The sequence below is a fragment of the Ovis aries genome, chromosome X, assembly GCF_016772045.2.
Source record: "Ovis aries strain OAR_USU_Benz2616 breed Rambouillet chromosome X, ARS-UI_Ramb_v3.0, whole genome shotgun sequence".
NCBI lineage: Eukaryota > Metazoa > Chordata > Mammalia > Artiodactyla > Bovidae > Ovis > Ovis aries.
This window is the reverse complement of record NC_056080.1, coordinates 18203226-18221717: the sequence shown is the minus strand read 5'-3', so window position 1 is coordinate 18221717 and position 18492 is coordinate 18203226. Positions and strand designations below refer to the sequence as shown.

The 18492-nt window shown below is 41.5% G+C and overlaps 1 protein-coding gene across 13 annotated transcripts in view; it reads left to right on the top strand.

Annotated features, from left to right (window-relative positions):
• SH3KBP1 (SH3 domain containing kinase binding protein 1) overlaps positions 1 to 18492 on the top strand; it is a 332004-nt gene that overhangs the window by 186442 nt on the left and 127070 nt on the right. For 12 of the 13 annotated variants that reach the window (XM_060407724.1, XM_027963245.3, XM_060407720.1 and 9 more), the window contains one exon: positions 754 to 959. In XM_060407724.1, the coding sequence (XP_060263707.1) occupies positions 754 to 959 (206 nt within the window). Of the gene's footprint in view, positions 1 to 753; positions 960 to 14385; positions 14439 to 18492 lie in introns of those variants that run through there. The other variant, XM_012106369.4, reaches the window with a different exon arrangement.

Here is an 18492-nt window from a genome sequence, read left to right as displayed (position 1 = left end):
CCCAGCGTTCTTCTTTGGAAAGGAGTTCAGCTTCAGGGAAACATTGGTGTTAAGGGAGTGAAGAAGAGCTGGAGGCGTGGGGCATTCTGGCCTCCCACAAGGCAGCTTCCTTTCCTTCTTTAACAAATACAATCATCTTGCCAGTGAAAGCGTTCCAATGTCAAGTTTGGTTTAGTGCTTTCCTAGAGAAGCATGTCTGTGTGCATTTATTCCTTGTAAAGCCATCCAGAGATTTAATTCTTTGGCAGTCATAATTTTGTGTGGTTTCTTTAATTGCTAATTTGTTTAAATGGCTTTTAGCTTACAGTTTCCCTTTAGGAAATGTTACTTTCGTTGCTAATTGCTAATTGACATGTCATAAAGATAGGAGGTACAGTATGTGGTATTGACTGGGTGGGGAGGCGAGGAGGGGGCAGGAAAGGTTGTTACTGCATAGACTGCACAAAAACAAATTTGGCTAAGAACCAGGCTCTGGTGGAAAAGAGGTGACATGCCACATTGACAGAGGCATCTGCTTTGAAATTGGATGTTCTGAAAAGTGTTGATTTGCTTCTTAAAATTCAAGGCTGGGGAGGTGGAACAAAACTCAGAGCCACCTCCCTGCAACATCCTTACACACTAAATGAACAATGGCAACGCGAGTTATCCTGTACCCTGTGATACTTGGAGCAGTGGTTCCTGGTTGGCTATGAGGTGCTTCATGGCTGTGGCTGATTTCTGAGCTCTTTCTTTCCCCATCCCCGCTCTTGACAGGTTTAAGGGAAACCACAGGCTCCGAGAGTGACGGGGGTGACTCAAGCAGTACCAAATCTGAGGGTGCCAACGGCACAGTTGCAACAGCTGCCATCCAGCCGAAGAAAGTCAAGGGAGTGGGCTTTGGAGATATTTTCAAAGACAAGCCAATAAAGCTAAGACCAAGGTCGATTGAAGTAGAAAATGACTTTCTGCCGGTGGAAAAGGTATGTTTGACAGTTTGTTTTATTTCCACATAACATCCTGTATCCAAAAGTTACCTCGTAGGGCTTGGCGTCTGAGATGTCCTGTGCCTCTCTTGGGCTCTCATTGTCCTTGTGTGCAGCTCACCTTCTATATGAGGACAGCTTTTAAAAAGGCTCATGCTCTACTTTACTGTTGCTTTTCTTACCAATCTCCTGTCTATGGAATGTTTCTCAGGGTGACTTTTCCCATAGACCAGCCCTTCTCAGTTTTCTCTGGAGAAAAGCCACTCACGCCTGGTCTCAGCTAAACACATGACCTTGATACTTTTCAGGCAGCCACCAGTCTCTCTCCTCTCCTGGAATGTTTCTCTGGTGCTTTGTGCTGGGGCATGTTGACTGCTTCTGCACTAGAGAAAGGGGTTGTGCATTTTTTTCTCAAGGTCTTTGGTGCAAATGATTTCAGACTGCTACCAGGAAGTCTCCTGCGTGCATGAATGGCAGAGATGGCCCTCTCTGCGAGTGCCTGGGTCTTTCCCGTCAGGGAGCTGGCTGTTTTGTCCTGCCCCTGGTTCTGGGTTGGTAAAAGGCAGACAGCGTGCTGCTGCTGACTATTCGGTTGCCACAGCAACACACCCCGAGCCGTCATGCTTGTGGCTGTCAGTGACGTCTACTGTGGTACACTTCTAAGCATCATAGCCTTGCTTAGGATTTGATAAATACTGTGGAATTTTCCAGATTGTAATAAGCTACACTCGTGCTGTGCTTAAGGAATGTTTGTTAATTTGATTTAGTGCTGAAATTTTTTCTTTGACGTTTGTGCCAGCAGGCTTGGGGGATGGGGTATTGGCAACATCGCTACTGCAGGTTTACCCACAGCTTTTAAGGGTTTTCCATTTTTCAGTGAGATGAATTTTTGAAAGTTGCATCATCTTCTGCAGCTGTAGAACTTCCACCCACCTCCGTCCCTCCATCCACCAGCAACTTAGCCTGGTGTCATCATGCATTAGAAACAAAATCTGGAAAGGAAACTTTTTGGACACTTAAACATCCTGAGAAATGAGTAAGACAGAAAGGACAGACACTTAAAAATGAAGACTGTTTCATTTAAATTCTTTCGTGGAAACTTCTCTTATACACTATTGTTTCCTTCAGTAATCAATTTGGTGTTTCTCAAGATCTGAAAACTATTTAGTATCCCAGCTTGTGAGCTCATTTCTGTTCAACACAGTCACTTTCAGATTCCAGGAGATATTTACAAAAAAGCAAGTTCCCATCTTGGGAAGGAACAATGAATACAGGTTTTTCTTCATTTTATTCAAGTGGTCGAAATGAGCATGATCATTGACTCTGTCAGTGAACAGTTAATTCCTTGTTTGTTTCATGATTCTTGGTCTTATTCTTCTCTGTGTAAAAGCACATTGTGTGTGTGTAATCAGTGACAAATATAATATTCTCAGGTTTGTATCTCAGCACATGTCCTCTGAGCCCCACAGCCAGCCACAAGTCCAGCTGCCAACTTGAATATCTCCACTTGAAGTTCTTAAATTCTTTTTATATAAGATAAATTCTTATATAAGACAATTTTATATAAGATAAATTCTCATCTATCTCAGCCATACAAATACATGTATCCATTCTTCCCAAACTCCCCTCCCATCCAGGCTGCCACATAACATTGAGGAGAGTTCTCTGTGCTGTACGGTAGGTACTTGTTCGTTATCCATTTTAAGTATAGCAGTGTAACACACCATTTATGTACAGAGAAATCTCACTGGCTACTGAACTCCTGAAATGCTGGAAAAAAATTTAATCGTATTTTTTTTTTATTCATGGCCAAGTTTGTGGCAAATTAACAAGAACAACTGAAGGCAGATTGGGAAAAAGTCACTTGCAGTTCTGAAATTCTTATCACCTTGTCCAGGTCGGAACTCATCCTCTTCCCTCTCAAATCACTCTGCCCACAGCCTTCCCATCTCAGTTGAGGGCAGTGCCGCTCCCCTCCCATCACTTGAGAGAAAAGCACTGGGGTGGTCTCTCCCTCCCCTCGCTCCCTCACATCCCATGGCTGATCCATCAGCAGCCCCACCCGCGTTGCCTCCTAAGCGTGTCTGGCGCCTTCATCAGCTCTGGTCTCACCATCACTGCGGTGGCCTCTAATTGGTCTCCCTCCCCTACAGCCTAGTGTCAGTGTCGAACCCAGGGTCATGCCACTCTTTTCAAACACCTGTAGAGGCTCCCCTATGGACCAAAGTGGGAGTCTTCCTCACAGCCCAGGAGCTAGGCTGACCTGAAGCCCATGGCCACTCGGACCTCTCTGCTCACTGCTCTTTCCCCGCTTGCTCACTTGCAGCCCTCTGGTTCCTGCTCACACATCCCATGTGTGCTCCCGCTTGGCGGGCCTCTGCCTGGACACTGTTGCCATCTGCGCCCCCAGCTGCCTGCCCCTCCTCCCTGATGCCCCACCATTCAGGAACCTGCCCCCTTGACCCCTCCTGCACTGCACTTTCTGTTTTCCCTAGCACGCGCACCCTTCTGACATAATGTTTATCTTGTATTATGTGTATTCTTTGTTCACTGATGTGTGTAATGTGCCTAGAACAGTGTGTGGCACATGGTAGATGCTCAGTATTAGTTACAGGAATAATATTAAAACTAGCACTTTAGAGATTACAGACATCTATGAAATGAGGCGACTGTGTAAGAGTTATATAGTCAGAAATATAGTAGTTGTATGGTTCGCTGCATCTTTGTGAAGCAAGATTTACTGCATTGGTCTTACAGACATGAAATGTTAACTTCATCAGAGTAATACACACACACACACACACACACACACACACACACAGCGTGTGTGTGCATCTTGATTCGTGGTTTGTTTGTGGAATGAAACCATGTGCTGGCAGCTCCCTTAGCCTGCTTCTCATTGTGAAGTCTCTGGGGGAAACGTAAACTTCCCAGCCTGTTTTACTGGCAGCAGACAATTTTTACAGCATCTAAGAGGATTTAAAACTCTCTCCACCCCCTGTTGTTGGTGCCATGGATAGTTCCATAGATTTATGGTTCCATTATGTTATTGCACAACCTGGCGTGGGAGCTCACGAGTGTAATGATGTTTTACTAGTGTACAACCTGGTTCTCATCGCTTTTGAGATAGTTCTGCGTCAAAGATTTATGTTTAAGGAAGAAAGTTTCCTTTGAGAGTTGAGCTCACTGTTTCAGTTTTGCAGAAGCACAGACTGGATCTCATGTGACAGCATCTGTGTTCAGTGAAGCACAAGCGGGTCTTCCACTTAGGCTGGGGCAGTTGACCTTCAGACATGACTGGTTTGATAACTTACATGAGGGGAAAAAAAGGACTATGATGATTGTTAACAGCTGCGAGCATTCTAGTGTGCTTTCTGTTCAAGTGTGAGAAGTTCTAAGATCTACTTTTCTGAGTCAGTTGAAAATTATGTGTTTATTTTACCTGGGCTTGAATCTGTATCACCCTACCTGGAGTGGTTGAATGCTGATGATTAAACACCAGGAGAGAGGTACTGGTGTAGCTTTAACACCCACCCATAACAACAAGGAAATAATTCGTATTCTTGCTTCTCTTATTGAACGATAAGGAAGGACCCCAGTTATGAACCTTTTTAACACTACCAGTTGTGAATATGCCTGTGAATGATGTGTTTAATGCACCACTTAACCAAAATATGTATAGATGAAAAGATTTAATGTCTGGGATTTGACTTCCAGTAAGTTGGAAAATGGAAGAGTGGCTGAGGCACAGAGGAAACCAGATTGGTTATGAGTTGATGATTGTTGAGACTAGGTGGTGCATACATGGGGCCGCAGTATGCCGTGCTCTGTTTTGGTACATGTTGGAAATTTCCTCTGATAAAGGTTAAAAAAAAACTTAGGGGAAAGTGTACCATTTAAACTCAGCCCAGAGCTAAATATGTGTTGTATCAAAAACAGTGGAAAATACGGTGTGGCTAAAGGTGAACTAAGTTAAATATCATAAGATTAGAAAGGTGTGGTACCATTGTCCTAGCTGATTGACCTTTACAAGCTGACTTCGCCTCAGTTGGACCATCTGTAAAATGGGAATACTCTTTATACCTATCCTACTTCGTGTGTGCGTATGTGTGTGTGTGTTCAGTTGCCACATGCTGTCCAACTCTCTGTGACCCTCATGGACTGTAGCTCACTAGCTCCTCTGTCCATGGGATTTTCCAAGCAGGAAAACTGGAATGGCTTGCCATATCTTACTCCAGGGGATCTCCCTGGATCAGGGATGGAACCCACATCTCCTGCATTGGCAGGTGAATTCTTTTCCATTGCACCACCAGGGAATCATAGGACTTTTAAAAAATGCTATATAGCTGAAAATACTTGGGAAATGTAAATGTAACTCATTTCAGGTAGTATTTATTGGGTATTCACTATACGCTCAGCACTGGGGATACAGTGGTAAATAAGAACAGGTCACTGCCCATCAGGGAGCTGCAGAAAAGTAAACAAGAAGAATAACGCAGCGTGGGGAATGCCATGACCAGGCTGAGAACATGTGCTGCGCTGCAAGAAGCCTTGGGCGTGGCAGGAAGTGGTGAGTGGTTAGGGAGGCTGGAGAGTGTGTATTCCCGTGTGTCTGTGTGTACCTACTTCCTAGAGGAAGTGATGTTTAGGCTGAGAACCGTGGGTCCAGTACACATTCATCAGGCAGAGGAGAATAGAGTTGTCAAAGTGGAAAGAGCAGCATGTATACGTGCCTGAAGGGAAAAGAAAACAGCACAGAATGTGTGTCCAGCTTCCAGCAGGAAGTGGGGAAAGATGAGAATGAAGAAGAAAGCCGGGCCCAGATTAGCAAGGGCCTGGTGAGACTTGTTAAGGAGTTTGGACTTGAATTTGAGGGCAGTGGGGAGCAATTCTCAGCAGAGAAGGATGTGATCAGATATGCGGTTTAGGGAAAGTATACCAAGTTGCAGTGGGAGGAGTGGATTACAGATGCCAGGTAACTAGAATTCAGGAGAGAGGGTAACAGAAACTTTATATTGACTCTACCAGTAAATCTCCCTCCTCATAGGTTCTAAACCAGTTAATGAATAAGGTGAGTCAGTGGGTGGAAAATCAGAATATTATTTTTGCTTATTTTTTCAGTATGGATGTCCAGTTGACTCAGCACAGTTTATCAGAAAGATCATCCTTTCTGAAGATCACCTGTTTATCAAAAAGGTCACCTTTGTCATAATTTAAGTGCCTGTGTATGTGTGGGTTCACTTCCATACTCTCTGTTCTGTTGGCTGTTTGTCCTTATGGTCATTCTGTACTACTCTAATTACTGTAGCTTTGTAGTCAGTCTTGATTTCTGGTACTGTAACTACACAAACTCTATTTCTCTTCTATAAGATTTCCTGGGCTGTTCCATTTCATATAAATTTTAGCATCAGCTTATTAATCCCTACTCCCCCAAAAAATCTTCTGGATTTTGAATGGCATTACTTGAACTCTATAGATACTTTAGAGGGAGGGGGGGAGAGAATTGACACCTTTCCAATCTATGAACATGGTATATTTATTTACATAGGTCTTATTTTACTTTGTAAAAATTTCTCAAGTTATATATTTATGATCTGTGTCTGTTTCTCTACTTGTGTTATATTACAATGTTGTTATTGATGAAGGCAAATTTGGAGGATATAGATTGTGTGTGTGTGAAGTCACTCAGTCATGTCCAACTCTTTGAAACCCCATGGACTGTAGCCTGCCAGGCTCCTCTGTCCATGGGATTCTCCAGGCAAGAATACTGGAGTGGGTTGCCATTTCCTGTTCCAGGGGATCTTCCCAACCCAGGGATCGAACCCGGGTCTCCTGCATTGCAGGCAGATGCTTTATCCTCTGAGCCACCAGGGAAGCCAGAGGATATAGATTAGAAAAATCAAATGGGCCTAGCTATTGATCTTCAGAATTAGACAGACTCACTCACCCAGTCTCAGTGATGCTGTGCTCGGGCAGACCCATGTGATGTAGAAGAGCCTGCTCCTTGGGGAACAGCAGAGACAGTCAATTTCCAAGAGGAGGAGAAAGAAGAGTGGAGCTAAGCATGCCCAGTTTACTTTTCCTAAATTCACATATCAGAGAAGTCATTTCACTCTCTCAGGATAAGTGAATAGGGAGACAGAGAGTTCCAAGAGTGTTCAGTTCTGCCCAGAGGCCAAGAGCGTCCAGAGAGAGTGTCCATTTGGTCTCCCCTTTACATGGAAAGAAATATCAAGATAAGACAAACAAATTTTCTAACAGCTTTGAACTATTACTATAAGTATTGGGGGGAAATATTTTGGAGATAGAATCAAGAAGTTTGATAGTATGTGGGGGATAAAGGAGAGGAAAGACTTGAAGAGAATGCCTCGGCAACTGACTTCAGCAGCTGGATGGATGGCAGTATCATTCCCTAATTAGAGAAAACAGGAGGAGAAAGATATTGGGGAAGGAAGGTTATGGGGTCAGTCTTAGACTAGCTGCATTTTGAGGTCCTTGTGGGACCATCAAGGGAGGCATCCATCAAGCAGTTGGGTAAATAAGTAATGGGGAGTGAACTGTGGATTTGGGTTTTAGAGTCATCCACCTAGAGATCGGGTTGAGAGACTGTAAGAAGGCAACCCAGACAGGACCTTATTCTCATGAACATGGCTTATACCTTATCTCCCACCTGTGGACCAGAGAGAGAACTTCCTCATCAGGCTGCTTCCCTGTGACCCTGCTCTCGTCTCACTCTTTTTCTGAATGCTTTCCCGTTTCACGAGTCACTCAGGTGATCACTCCTGGCCAAATAAGCTCAGAAAGATGTGTCAGGTATTACACCTGGGTAGGTCAATTCCAGATGCACAGCTGAGTCCCAAGACCTACCTAACCTGATGTGTGGGCTTTTTTTTTTTTTTTTTTTTACTTTATTTTACTTTACAATACTGTATTGGTTTTGCCATACATTGACATGAATCTACCACGGGTGTATACAAGCTCCCAATCCTGAATCCCCTCCCACCTCCCACCCCATATCATCACTCTGGATCATCCCCATGCACCAGCCCCAAGCATCCTGTATCCTGTATCGAACATAGACTGGCACTTCGTTTCTTACATAATATTATACATGTTTCAATGCCATTCTCCCAAATCATCCCACCCTCTCCCTCTCCCTCAGAGTCCAAAAGTCTGTTCTATACATCTGTGTCTCTTTTGCTGTCTCGCATACAGGGTCATCATTACCATCTTTCTAAATTCCGTATATACGTGTCAGTATACTGTAGTGGTGTTTTTCTTTCTGGCTTACTTCACTCTGTATAATCGGCTCCAGTTTCATCCATCTCATTAGAACTGATTCAAATGTATTCTTTTTAATGGCTGAGTAATACTCCATTGTGTATATGTACCACAGCTTTCTTATCCATTCATCTGCTGATGGACATCTAGGTTGCTTCCATGTCCTGGCTATTATAAACAGTGCTGCGATGAACATTGGGGTACATGTGTCTTTTCAAAGTCTTTATTGAATTTGTTACAGTATTGCTTCTGTTTTATGTTTTTGTTTTCTGGCCAAGGCAGGCATATGAGATCTTAGCTCCCCATCCAGGAATCAAACCTGCACCCCCTGCATTGGAAGGCAAAGTCTTAACCACTGGACTGCCAGGGAAGTCCCTGGTATATTTTTATATAGAATAATCCTGGCTTTTTGGTACCAGCTTATTCCATGCTTAAGTGCCCTAGGTACAGCTAGTATTGGCCCCCTTAATTAATGAGAAAAGTAGTCTTTTTGGTCTGGGATCTTCAAATGGCCAGATTGGAAAAAATATTTTTCTAGGTTGGTTGTTTACCTTATTGGATTCCCTATAAGAAGCTCCATGGTCTTCCCGTCTTAGTTGATTTCCATTATGATCTCTCTCTCTCAAAATGATTGTTTTCTTTTTTTTCTTCTCTGTTCCACAACTAGATATTGTGTTTGCATCAGTCTCTTTTTTAACTCTCATCATCTTGAATCTCATTTATAGAATCACAGGCATCCAAATTAATGCCTTGATAATATCAACATTGTAGCTTTTACTTGCAACAGAAAATTAGAATTAAAGTCACATACAAATGAGCTAGTAATCAATTTTTTAATCAGCCAAATTACAGGAAGAGAAATTTTAATATCGTCATATATATCTCAGGTAGTCTTTTTATCCCTACTAGTAAAAATTCATCAAGCTGTATACTGATGTAAAATTAAAACATGTAAACATCTAAAGTGATTATCTTAGTTCCTTAAAAGTGAGAGAGTTATGTCTCTAATCCTTTGAAGACTGTAGCTGTGGGGTATCCCAGGAGCTAATGATATAAACTTTGATTTATGAAACACAACTGGGTCAAACCTTGTCACGATTATATGAGACCTATAATGTTGAATGTCTTGCACAATGGCTAAAAGATAAGATTTTGTGACATCTCTTAAGCAGATGAAAGACCTGTGGTTTTTAAACAGCAGATGGAATTGAGATGCCCACTGGTTGCCTAAGCTGAATGAAGTGTCTGGGATTTTCAAACTTTGCTTTATGTGTTATCTTTCTTAATCTAGGAAAGGTAAGAAGATCGCTGGTAGGAAAAGGGAACCAGAAGCAGTATACAGGGTTACTCTTGGACATAGTAGGTGCTATTTAGTATTTTATGTGTGTTTCATGTATACTTTCTAAAACATTCAGATAGTGTATTTTCCATGAAATGTTTAATAGCAGCCATATGGTCACCAAGAATCACATTCCCAGGAGGCCTTAAAATTGTGTTTTAGGAATGTAGTGGTTATTAAGCATGAAGGTCAGAATTCCCAATGTTCATATCCTAATTCTACCTCTTCCTGGTACAAATTATTATTATTATTATATCTACAAATTTAGATTCCTCATCTGTAGAATAAAATAACAAGAAAACCTGGCTCATGTGGTTGTTAGGAAGATTAAGTAACACACACAAAAATGGGTCCAAGTGCCTGGCATAGAATAATCACTGAATTAACGTTAATAGTTATTGTTACCCTTCTGGTTGTTAGAATACGAATGCCTATAAATAGCAGTGCAGTCTCCAGGATCATGTCTTTAACTTTTCATTATGGAAATTTTAACGCTTGGAGAAGTAGAAATAAATTTTGCTACATCTGTGGTAGCTGTTTGACATCACCAAGTCTTCAGTGTCGGCCATTGGAAAGTAAGTGCTGTGCAGAAGACGTGTAGGGCACTGAAAATACTCTGTACGGCGCATCTTCCCAGGTGGCTCAGTGGTAGAGAATCTACCTGCCAACACAGAAGACACAGGTTCGATCCCTGATCTGGGAAGATCCCTGAAGAAGGAAGTGACAACCCACTCTAGTATTCTTGCCTGGGAAATCCCATGGACAGAGGAGCCTGGTGGGCTGTAGTACATAGGGTTGCAAAAGAGTCTGATATGACTTAGTGACTAAACAACAATTCTGTATGATTCCATAATGATAGACACATGTCATTATATTGGGTTGGCCAGAAAGTTCATTCAAGTTTTTCCGAAACATCTTACAGAACGAACTTTTTGGCCAATACAAAACATTTGTCCAAACTCATAGAATTGAAAAGTTAAGAGTGAACCCTAAGGTAAACTAGAGACCCTGGGTGATAAGGAGGTTCATTGGTTGTGACAAATATATCACTCTTGTGTGAAATGTTGATAGCAGGGGAGGCTGAGCATGTGACGAGGTATAGGGTATCTGGAAATCTCTACGCCTTCCTTTCACTGTTCTGTAAACCTCAAAGTGCTCTAAAAATAAGTCTAAGAAATAAAAGAAAGCAAGTCCATTATTTTGGACCCTGTCTTTGTTAGTCACCATTGTATCTACAGTTCCTTGAAAATCATTGGTAAACTATAGGTGGCCTTCAATAAATATTTGTGACTGGATACATGAGTATGTTTTGTCCTAATCCAAGCATGAGAATAAAGGAAGACTCATTCTGTTTGGGGTCTGCTTGTAGCCTGGTTGTAGATTTACTCTTCCATTTGCTCATTAATTGGCTCATTCCTTCATTCACTGAAGCTTTATTGAATGTATTTTATGGATCAGCAGTGGCAGCTCTGAAATTTCTGGATAAATGAGCTAAGGAATGGCAATCCATTTGGAAAGGGCTTGGCTAGGTAGCATGTCTGGATGCTGTGTTAGCATAATGTGTGCAGACTTTTCACCTGGCAGGTTGTTTGTTGCAGGGGCGAGGGGGAGGGGGTGGGCGGCTCTGGTGTATTTAACTGGAAGGGAGTTCACACTTCCTCCCCCACATCACGCCTTAGATCAGCTGTCACATACAGGCCTCTTATTTAGCGCTTTGGATTGTCCCTACATGAGAGAGAAGTGAAGACATATTTAAAGTCATTCTGATGCACAGGAAAAGGACTGGCAGAGCTATGTCCAAAGCATTAAAGACATTAGAGAGGAAGGAGCTGCTAACTCGCCTGGAGTCTGCGAGGAGGGAATAGTGTGTAGGGGAGATTTTTCAAGGAAAGTGACATTTGAGCCAAGTGTTAAAAGATACCTGGAGATTCATGGTCCCAGCAGTGTGTACAGGGACCAGGGGAGAGCGTGGTGATGGCCAAGGGCTGGGTCTGGCTGCACTGCAGGGGTCTTGGGGGCGGGGAGTTGTAGTGAAAGTAAAAACTGTTTGGGACCCCACGGACTATACAGCCAATGAAATTCTCCAGACCAGAATACTGGAGTGGGTAGCCGTTCCCTCCTCCAGGGGATCTTCCCAACCCAGGGATCGAACCCAGGTCTCCCACATTGCAGGCGGATTCTTTACCAGCTGAGCCACAAGGGAAGCCCGAGTTGCAGGAAAGCCTGACCCTATTTCCTCAGGTCTGCCAGCCTACTCACAGGCTACATCTCTGGGTGGGCTGGCACACTGGTGGAGGGGTTCTGACAGGCAGTGTGTTGGGCACATTGGCACTTTAGAGAGAAAACTGGGGAGGTGCGGGGCAGTGTGGACTGGAGATGGGAGAGGAAGTAGCTGGGAGAGTTGCCAGTCTCAGGGCTCCGTGGTTGATGACTAATTGGCCAGGCACCAGGAACTTCTAGTAGCTCTTGGAAAGGGGCAGATGGGCCCACCTCATGCACACTCTTTGAGTTGGGCCGCTGTAGACTGGGTTGGCAGCAGAACTGATAGAAGAGCCAAGTTTCCTTTCAAAGAAAACTCTTTTGTGTGTTATGGAAAGCAAAATGCCAGGAGTCAGCATTCGACTTTCTATATCAATAGCTAGGCTTAGGATGAAGAGATAAGAAAGCTAAGCCAAGAAGGCATTAAATCCATTTATATACGTGTTAAATACATTTATATATATATATATATATATGCAGATGTATATAGTCAGAACATCATCATGTGTGTCTATAAATCACGTATATACATTTATTTATATATACATGTACATTCAGCAGGCTTATCTTCCTAATTAAGAAAATTTTAATTTTAGAATAGTTTTAGATTTATAGAAAAATAATGAAGATAATACAGAGTTTCCACATATCTCACTGCCAGTTTCCTCTGTTACTAGCATCTTACATGAATATAGTAAGTTTATCATAATTAGTGAACTAATGTTGCCATTAATTAAAGTCCATCCTCTTTTCAGATTTCCTGAGTTTTTACCTAAAGTCCTTTTTCTTGTCCTGGATCTTATCCAGGAGACCACATTACATTTGCTTGCCCTGGTCTCCCTAGGCTCCCCTTGGCTGTGACAGTTTCTCAGACTTGCCTTGTTTTGGGTAACCTTGGTAGTTTTGCAAAATTTTGTAGGTTGAACTCAAGTTGGCATTTGTCTGATGTTTTTCTCGTGATTTGACTGAAATGATGGATTTGGGGGGAGATCCACATAGGTGGAGTGCTGTTCTTATCCCATCAGAGAAAGGGTCCATGGTCTGAACATGACTTTTCACGGGTGATGTTGACCTTGGTCTCCCAGCTGAGGGAGTGTTTAGCAGTTCTCTCCACTGTAAAGCTGGTCTGTTTTTTCTCCTTTTCCCCATCAACTCTTTGGGAAGAAGTCACTGTACATGCCTCGCTCTTCAGGAGTGGGAAGTTGAGCTCATCTGCTTCAGGGTGGAGTATCTACATTAATTATTTGGAGTTCTTCTGCAGAGATGATTTGTCTTGTCCCTCCCATCCTAATTAGGTTTTGATAAGGGGATTTCTTATCTGTCCTCTAAATTCAAAATGCTAATTCTGTGGCACATGCATCATACTTGCCATTTTCAGGCAAGTGACATTTCCCACATGTGTTTTCTTGCCTGATGCATAAGTAGATCTATGCCTTATTTACTCAAGCAGATTGCAAGTTTCTTGAGGACTGGGACAGCATCTTATTCAAAGCTCTTTACTACTGTAGGTAGGTAATAAATACGGAATAAATGGTTTTTGAATGAGCTTAATTTAAAAATTAACCATAGTTAATAACTGAAACCAGTTATCAGAATCTCCGTAAATGAAAACTGTAGTAAGATGAGGATACTATTGAAGAGAGCTTGAATTTGTAATAGTCACTCATAGGGTACTTCCTGTGTGCCAGGCACTTTTCTAAGCAGTTTACATATATTGCCTATTTAATCTGCTGGATAGCCCTGTATCATTGTGCTATTATACCCATTTTATAGATAAGGAAACTGAGGTGAACACAGTCTAAATAAGTTGCTCAAGATCACACAATTAGGAAGTGGTTCAGCTGGATATTTGATCTTAGACGCTCTGGCTATAGAGTTGTGAACTCTTAAACACTGGGCTCTGAATTCATCATAGTGACAATTAAAATGGTATCTCATTTAGGCGAAAAACAAGATTTCTATTTAAGCACTTTATTCCTATCTGTTAGGATACTCCCGCTGGCATGGCTGGCAGCAGTCTTGCTGTATTTTTCCTAAGGGAAGTGGATGGCTGCTGCTCCTTCTTCAGATTTTGTCTTTTTTAAATGAGTAATTTTTGTGTTTTACAACTATTTTATTTCTTTAAAATACACTCATGATGGGCATTTCATATACAAACCATATCTTAGACATCTCTCACTCCCAAATCATGTCATCTATTGAAAGATAGTGGGTTTTTTATTTTCTCTCTGACGTTTTTAACCAGAAGTGGTTGCCGAGTCTTGCCAAATAAACGCTCCTTGAGTGTGTTGCTTGTCCCAGTGGTCACACCTGTGGGTCTGAGGAGGCAGCCTAGATTCCTGCGGCAACGTAGGCGAGGGAGGAGGACTTTTCGTGAAGCCACCCAAGCCATGAATCGGCCCTGGCTTCCTGAACCACAAACAAATGGGAGCTTTGTTCTCCCCGTTGCTCATTTGGTCCCAAGTATGACTCAGGGTTAGGCTGGGTCCTTCAGGCTCCGTGCCTTTGGCTGTTGGAAGGAAGTGGGAGGGCTGCAGGGAAGTTCTGGGACCTTTTCAAACTGAAAAGAGGAGGCTGCCTACATGATGGGAGAAGAGGTATTTCTTTTTTTTTTTCTTTTTTTCTATTTTCTTTTAGAGATGGAATAAGTTCCCTTCACTTGTATCTTACCTATACTATTCTCTAACAAGCTTTGTGATGAGTTTGCATTAGTAGGTTAAAATGAAGTGTTTGCTAGCTAGGATCCCCTGTGGAGATGGGAGGGGAGTTGCTGTGAATGGGTTAAGGAACAACCTATAATGTGGAGGATTATTTTCTACAATCAGATGTGACACTGGAACTATTTAGCTGTTTTAACCACCCCCCACCACTTTGGTCAATTGGCCATTAATTTTTACAGATGTTTCTAATTTCTCTGTGTCTGGGGTTTTCCTGTGCTCATACTGCAGAGGGTGATTTGGATGGGCAGCCTGCACAAGCAGTAACTGTTACACCATGTCACCGAGATGTTTAGCAATTACAGATGTTTGTGTGGTAAACAAATGCAGCTTGCTCTTCAGGTTAGCTTAGGAGAGACGACCACGTCCACACAGAGTGAGCCAGCTATGGGGTGTTTCACTCTGGGGTGGGGGGCATGGACATTGGCGTTTTCCTGGTGAATGAAGAAGCTGTGAATAGTGACTTCTGAGTGCTGTTGAATTGCTTTTTATTGAGGTAAAGATCTTTGGCTGATTTTGTAGTACTGGACATTTCTGTTTGTTTGCTCATATATAGGGTAAAATAGAGACACTAAATTATTTGATTTTCTAAGAGTTTGCTAGTAATAGGTAGTCTGGTTTCTCTCTGTGAGTTGTTCATATTTGTCTACCTAAAAGCAGAAGTCTGTCATTTTCCAAACACAAAATAAAATTCCCTAAATAAGCCACAGGACAAGTAAGGCTTCCAATGTGTCATATGTCTTCCATATTCCTGTTTTTTGTTGCAAAAAAATTTTTTAGGGGACAAGTTGATGATATCTATAAAATATATTCCTCTATGTCTTTTTCTGTCAGCTCTAACGTAATATTTTCACAATTACATAAAAAGGAAAACAGCAGGAAAAAAAGGAAACACACTGTTTTAACACACTATTTTAAGAGTAGGAGGACTTCTTGAAAAGTTTTTTGAATGGTCTGTTGCTTGCCTAGAAGGACATGAGTACAGGCAGCAGTTGGCTAAAATAAAAAATATATTCATCTGCAATGGCTTGAAAGATATTTTACATTTGCTGATTATTATCACTGGATGTCACTGATCTGAGCTGTGAAAAGTAAAAATGAGAATTAGGTATTTATATGCAAAATTCAGATGGTGACTCTTCATTTGGGAAATGAGTAAACACTTGATGAAGTGTAAGTTGGAAAAGTCTGGATGATGGCCTCTCTGGCTCCATCAGATGAGGGCCTGGAGATGGGCCCCTTAAAGGTTAGTGACCTGTAAACTACTCTTTGCACTGCTGAGTGCCCCCCAAATCCTTTGCTTACTTGTTTCTCAGAATGGAAATAGCTCTGTTATTCCTCTGCTTATAGAAGCTCTTTGCAATAATTATTATAATAAAAACAACTCAAAGTTGAAACAAATAGAAATTGTCCTTAATTCTATGATCCAGGAATAACTATAGTCAACATTGTATATGCATCTGTTATCTGATCCGGAATGTGCATGTAGCACACGTCACTCTTCATACAATAATTAGATCATATTAAATGTTACCAGTTTTTAAAACCTAATATGAGTTCTCCTTTTTTGTCAGAGAGCTGTGTGATCATTCACTGTCAAGATGCACCACCATCTATTGAACCATTCCCTGTGTGATAGCCATTTCGGTTGCTTCCAGATTTTTGCTATTAAAAATAACATTTTGTATATGCATCATTGTACCTTCTCTGATTATTTTCTTTGACTGAATTTTTAAAAGAGGAACTTCCAGATTATAGTGTGACTTAATTCTGGTTGTTTTTGTTTTAAATGAAAATAACCCAAATAAGTATATGATTAAAAAAAAATTCCAACAGAACAAAACCAAGACTGTCTCAATCCCACACTTAACTTTACTTCCCAGTGGAAATCCCCCATAAGAGCTTTCTGTGTACCCTTCTAAAAGTATAAAATCTTTTCATTGTGGTAAAATATATATAACATGACACCACTTTATTCCTTTTTGAATGTACAATTCAGTAGTGTTAAATACATTCACATTGCTATCCAACCATCATCACCATCTATCTCCAAAACTTTTACGTCTTCCCAAACTGAAAACTAACTCCCAGTTCCCCCTCCACTTAGCAGTTACCTTTCTGCTTTCTTTCTTTTTCTTTGACTACTCATGTGAGTGGAGTTATACAATATTTGTCCATTTGTGGTTTGTTTCATTTAGCATAATGTCTTCAAGGTTCATCCATGTGCCTGAATTTCTTTCCTCTTTAAGGCTGAATAATACTCCATTGTATCGGTAAATCACAGTTGGTTTAACTATCCCTTCATTGCTTCCCTAGTGGCTCAGAGGGTAAAGAACCTGCCTGCAATGCAGGAGACCTGGGTTTGATCCCTGGGTCGGGAAGATCCCCGGCAGAAGGAAATGGCAAGCCACTCCAGTGTTCTCGCCTGGAGAATCCCATGTACAGAGGAGCCTGGCAGGCTACAGTCCATAGGGTCACACAGAGTCGGACATGACTGAAGGGACTTAGCACGTGTGCACACACACACACATACGCACACCCTTCCACTGATAAACAGGTTGTTTCCCTCTTTTTACTACTGTGAATAATGCTACAGTGAACACTGCCATACTGATCCCTACTGTCAGTGTTTTGGGGATATATCCCCAGGAGTAGAATCACTGAATCATCTAGTAATTCTCTTTTTAACATTAGAGGGAACCTCCATACCGTTTTCCACAGTGACTGCAGTATTTTACATTCCCACCAGCAATGCACAAGAGTTTCAGTCTCTCCATTTGCTTGCCAACACTTGTGATTTTCTATTTGTTTTTCTTTTTTAATAATAGCCATCCTATTGGGTATGAAGTAGTGTCTCATTGTGGTTGAGGTTGGTGTTTAATGTGTGTTCGTGTTGCCTATCACTAAAAGGAAAGGATATTATTCTTCTCATCTTAGAATGATGAGTTGAGAAAAAAGTCTTCTGAGAATCCCTATGAACTAGCAGATCAGGTACATGATCCCAAGAGATTGTAAAATTGCTTCAAGGAAGAATTAATTCCCCCTGTTCCTGTGGCTCCTGCAGAACAGATGAGCAGAGAGTTTTGGTGGTTGCTGAGCTTCAGAGGTTTAAGGGTGACAGGTTTATGAAGAGTAGATTCAAAGCCATTCTTTTGAGAAAAGATGAATTTCTCTTTTGTGCTATTTTCATTCTATCTAAAAATTTTTATTGGAGTATAGTTTCTTTACAATGTTGTGTGAGTTTCTGCTGTAAAGCAAAGTGAATCAGCCGTATGTGTGTATATACATATACATATATACACATATATATATATCTCCTCTCTTTTTTTGGATTTCCTTACCATTTATGTCACCACAGAGCATTAAGTCGAGTTCCCTGTGCTATACAGTAGGTTCTCACTAGTTGTCTGTTTTATGCATAGTAGTATATATATGTCAATCCCAATTCATCCCACTCCCCCTCCCCCAACCCCATACTATTTTAATTCTAAACGATAGTACTTGTTTCATCTTACGTTGTGGGGAAAGCAGTTTTATGATTGATTTTTCTCTCTTCACGTTCTGCTCTGAAATTCCTTGGGGACAAGAGATGAAAGTCCTTCCTTTCGCACATCCTTTGCCAACATGTTCATTTGCTTCAGTGGACATTCTTCAGTGGGGTGGGCTGAGGTATCTGTAAGTATTTCATCATGCCCTGTTGTGTTCATGTATTAACAATTATTTCATAATATTTGTAGTCCTAGAGTTTTCAGATACTTTTGGTTCCTGAAGTTCAAGGTTTTAAAATTTTCTGTGTGGCCATTAAAATGATCATGCTTCAGTACCTAGCTTGTCTTTTTCTCTCAGAGATTCTCACTAGTTGTTAAATGATGTTCTAAGCAACTAGATTTCAGTGGGATGGATTAAGTGTAATGCTCTATGAAAGGGCTTCCCT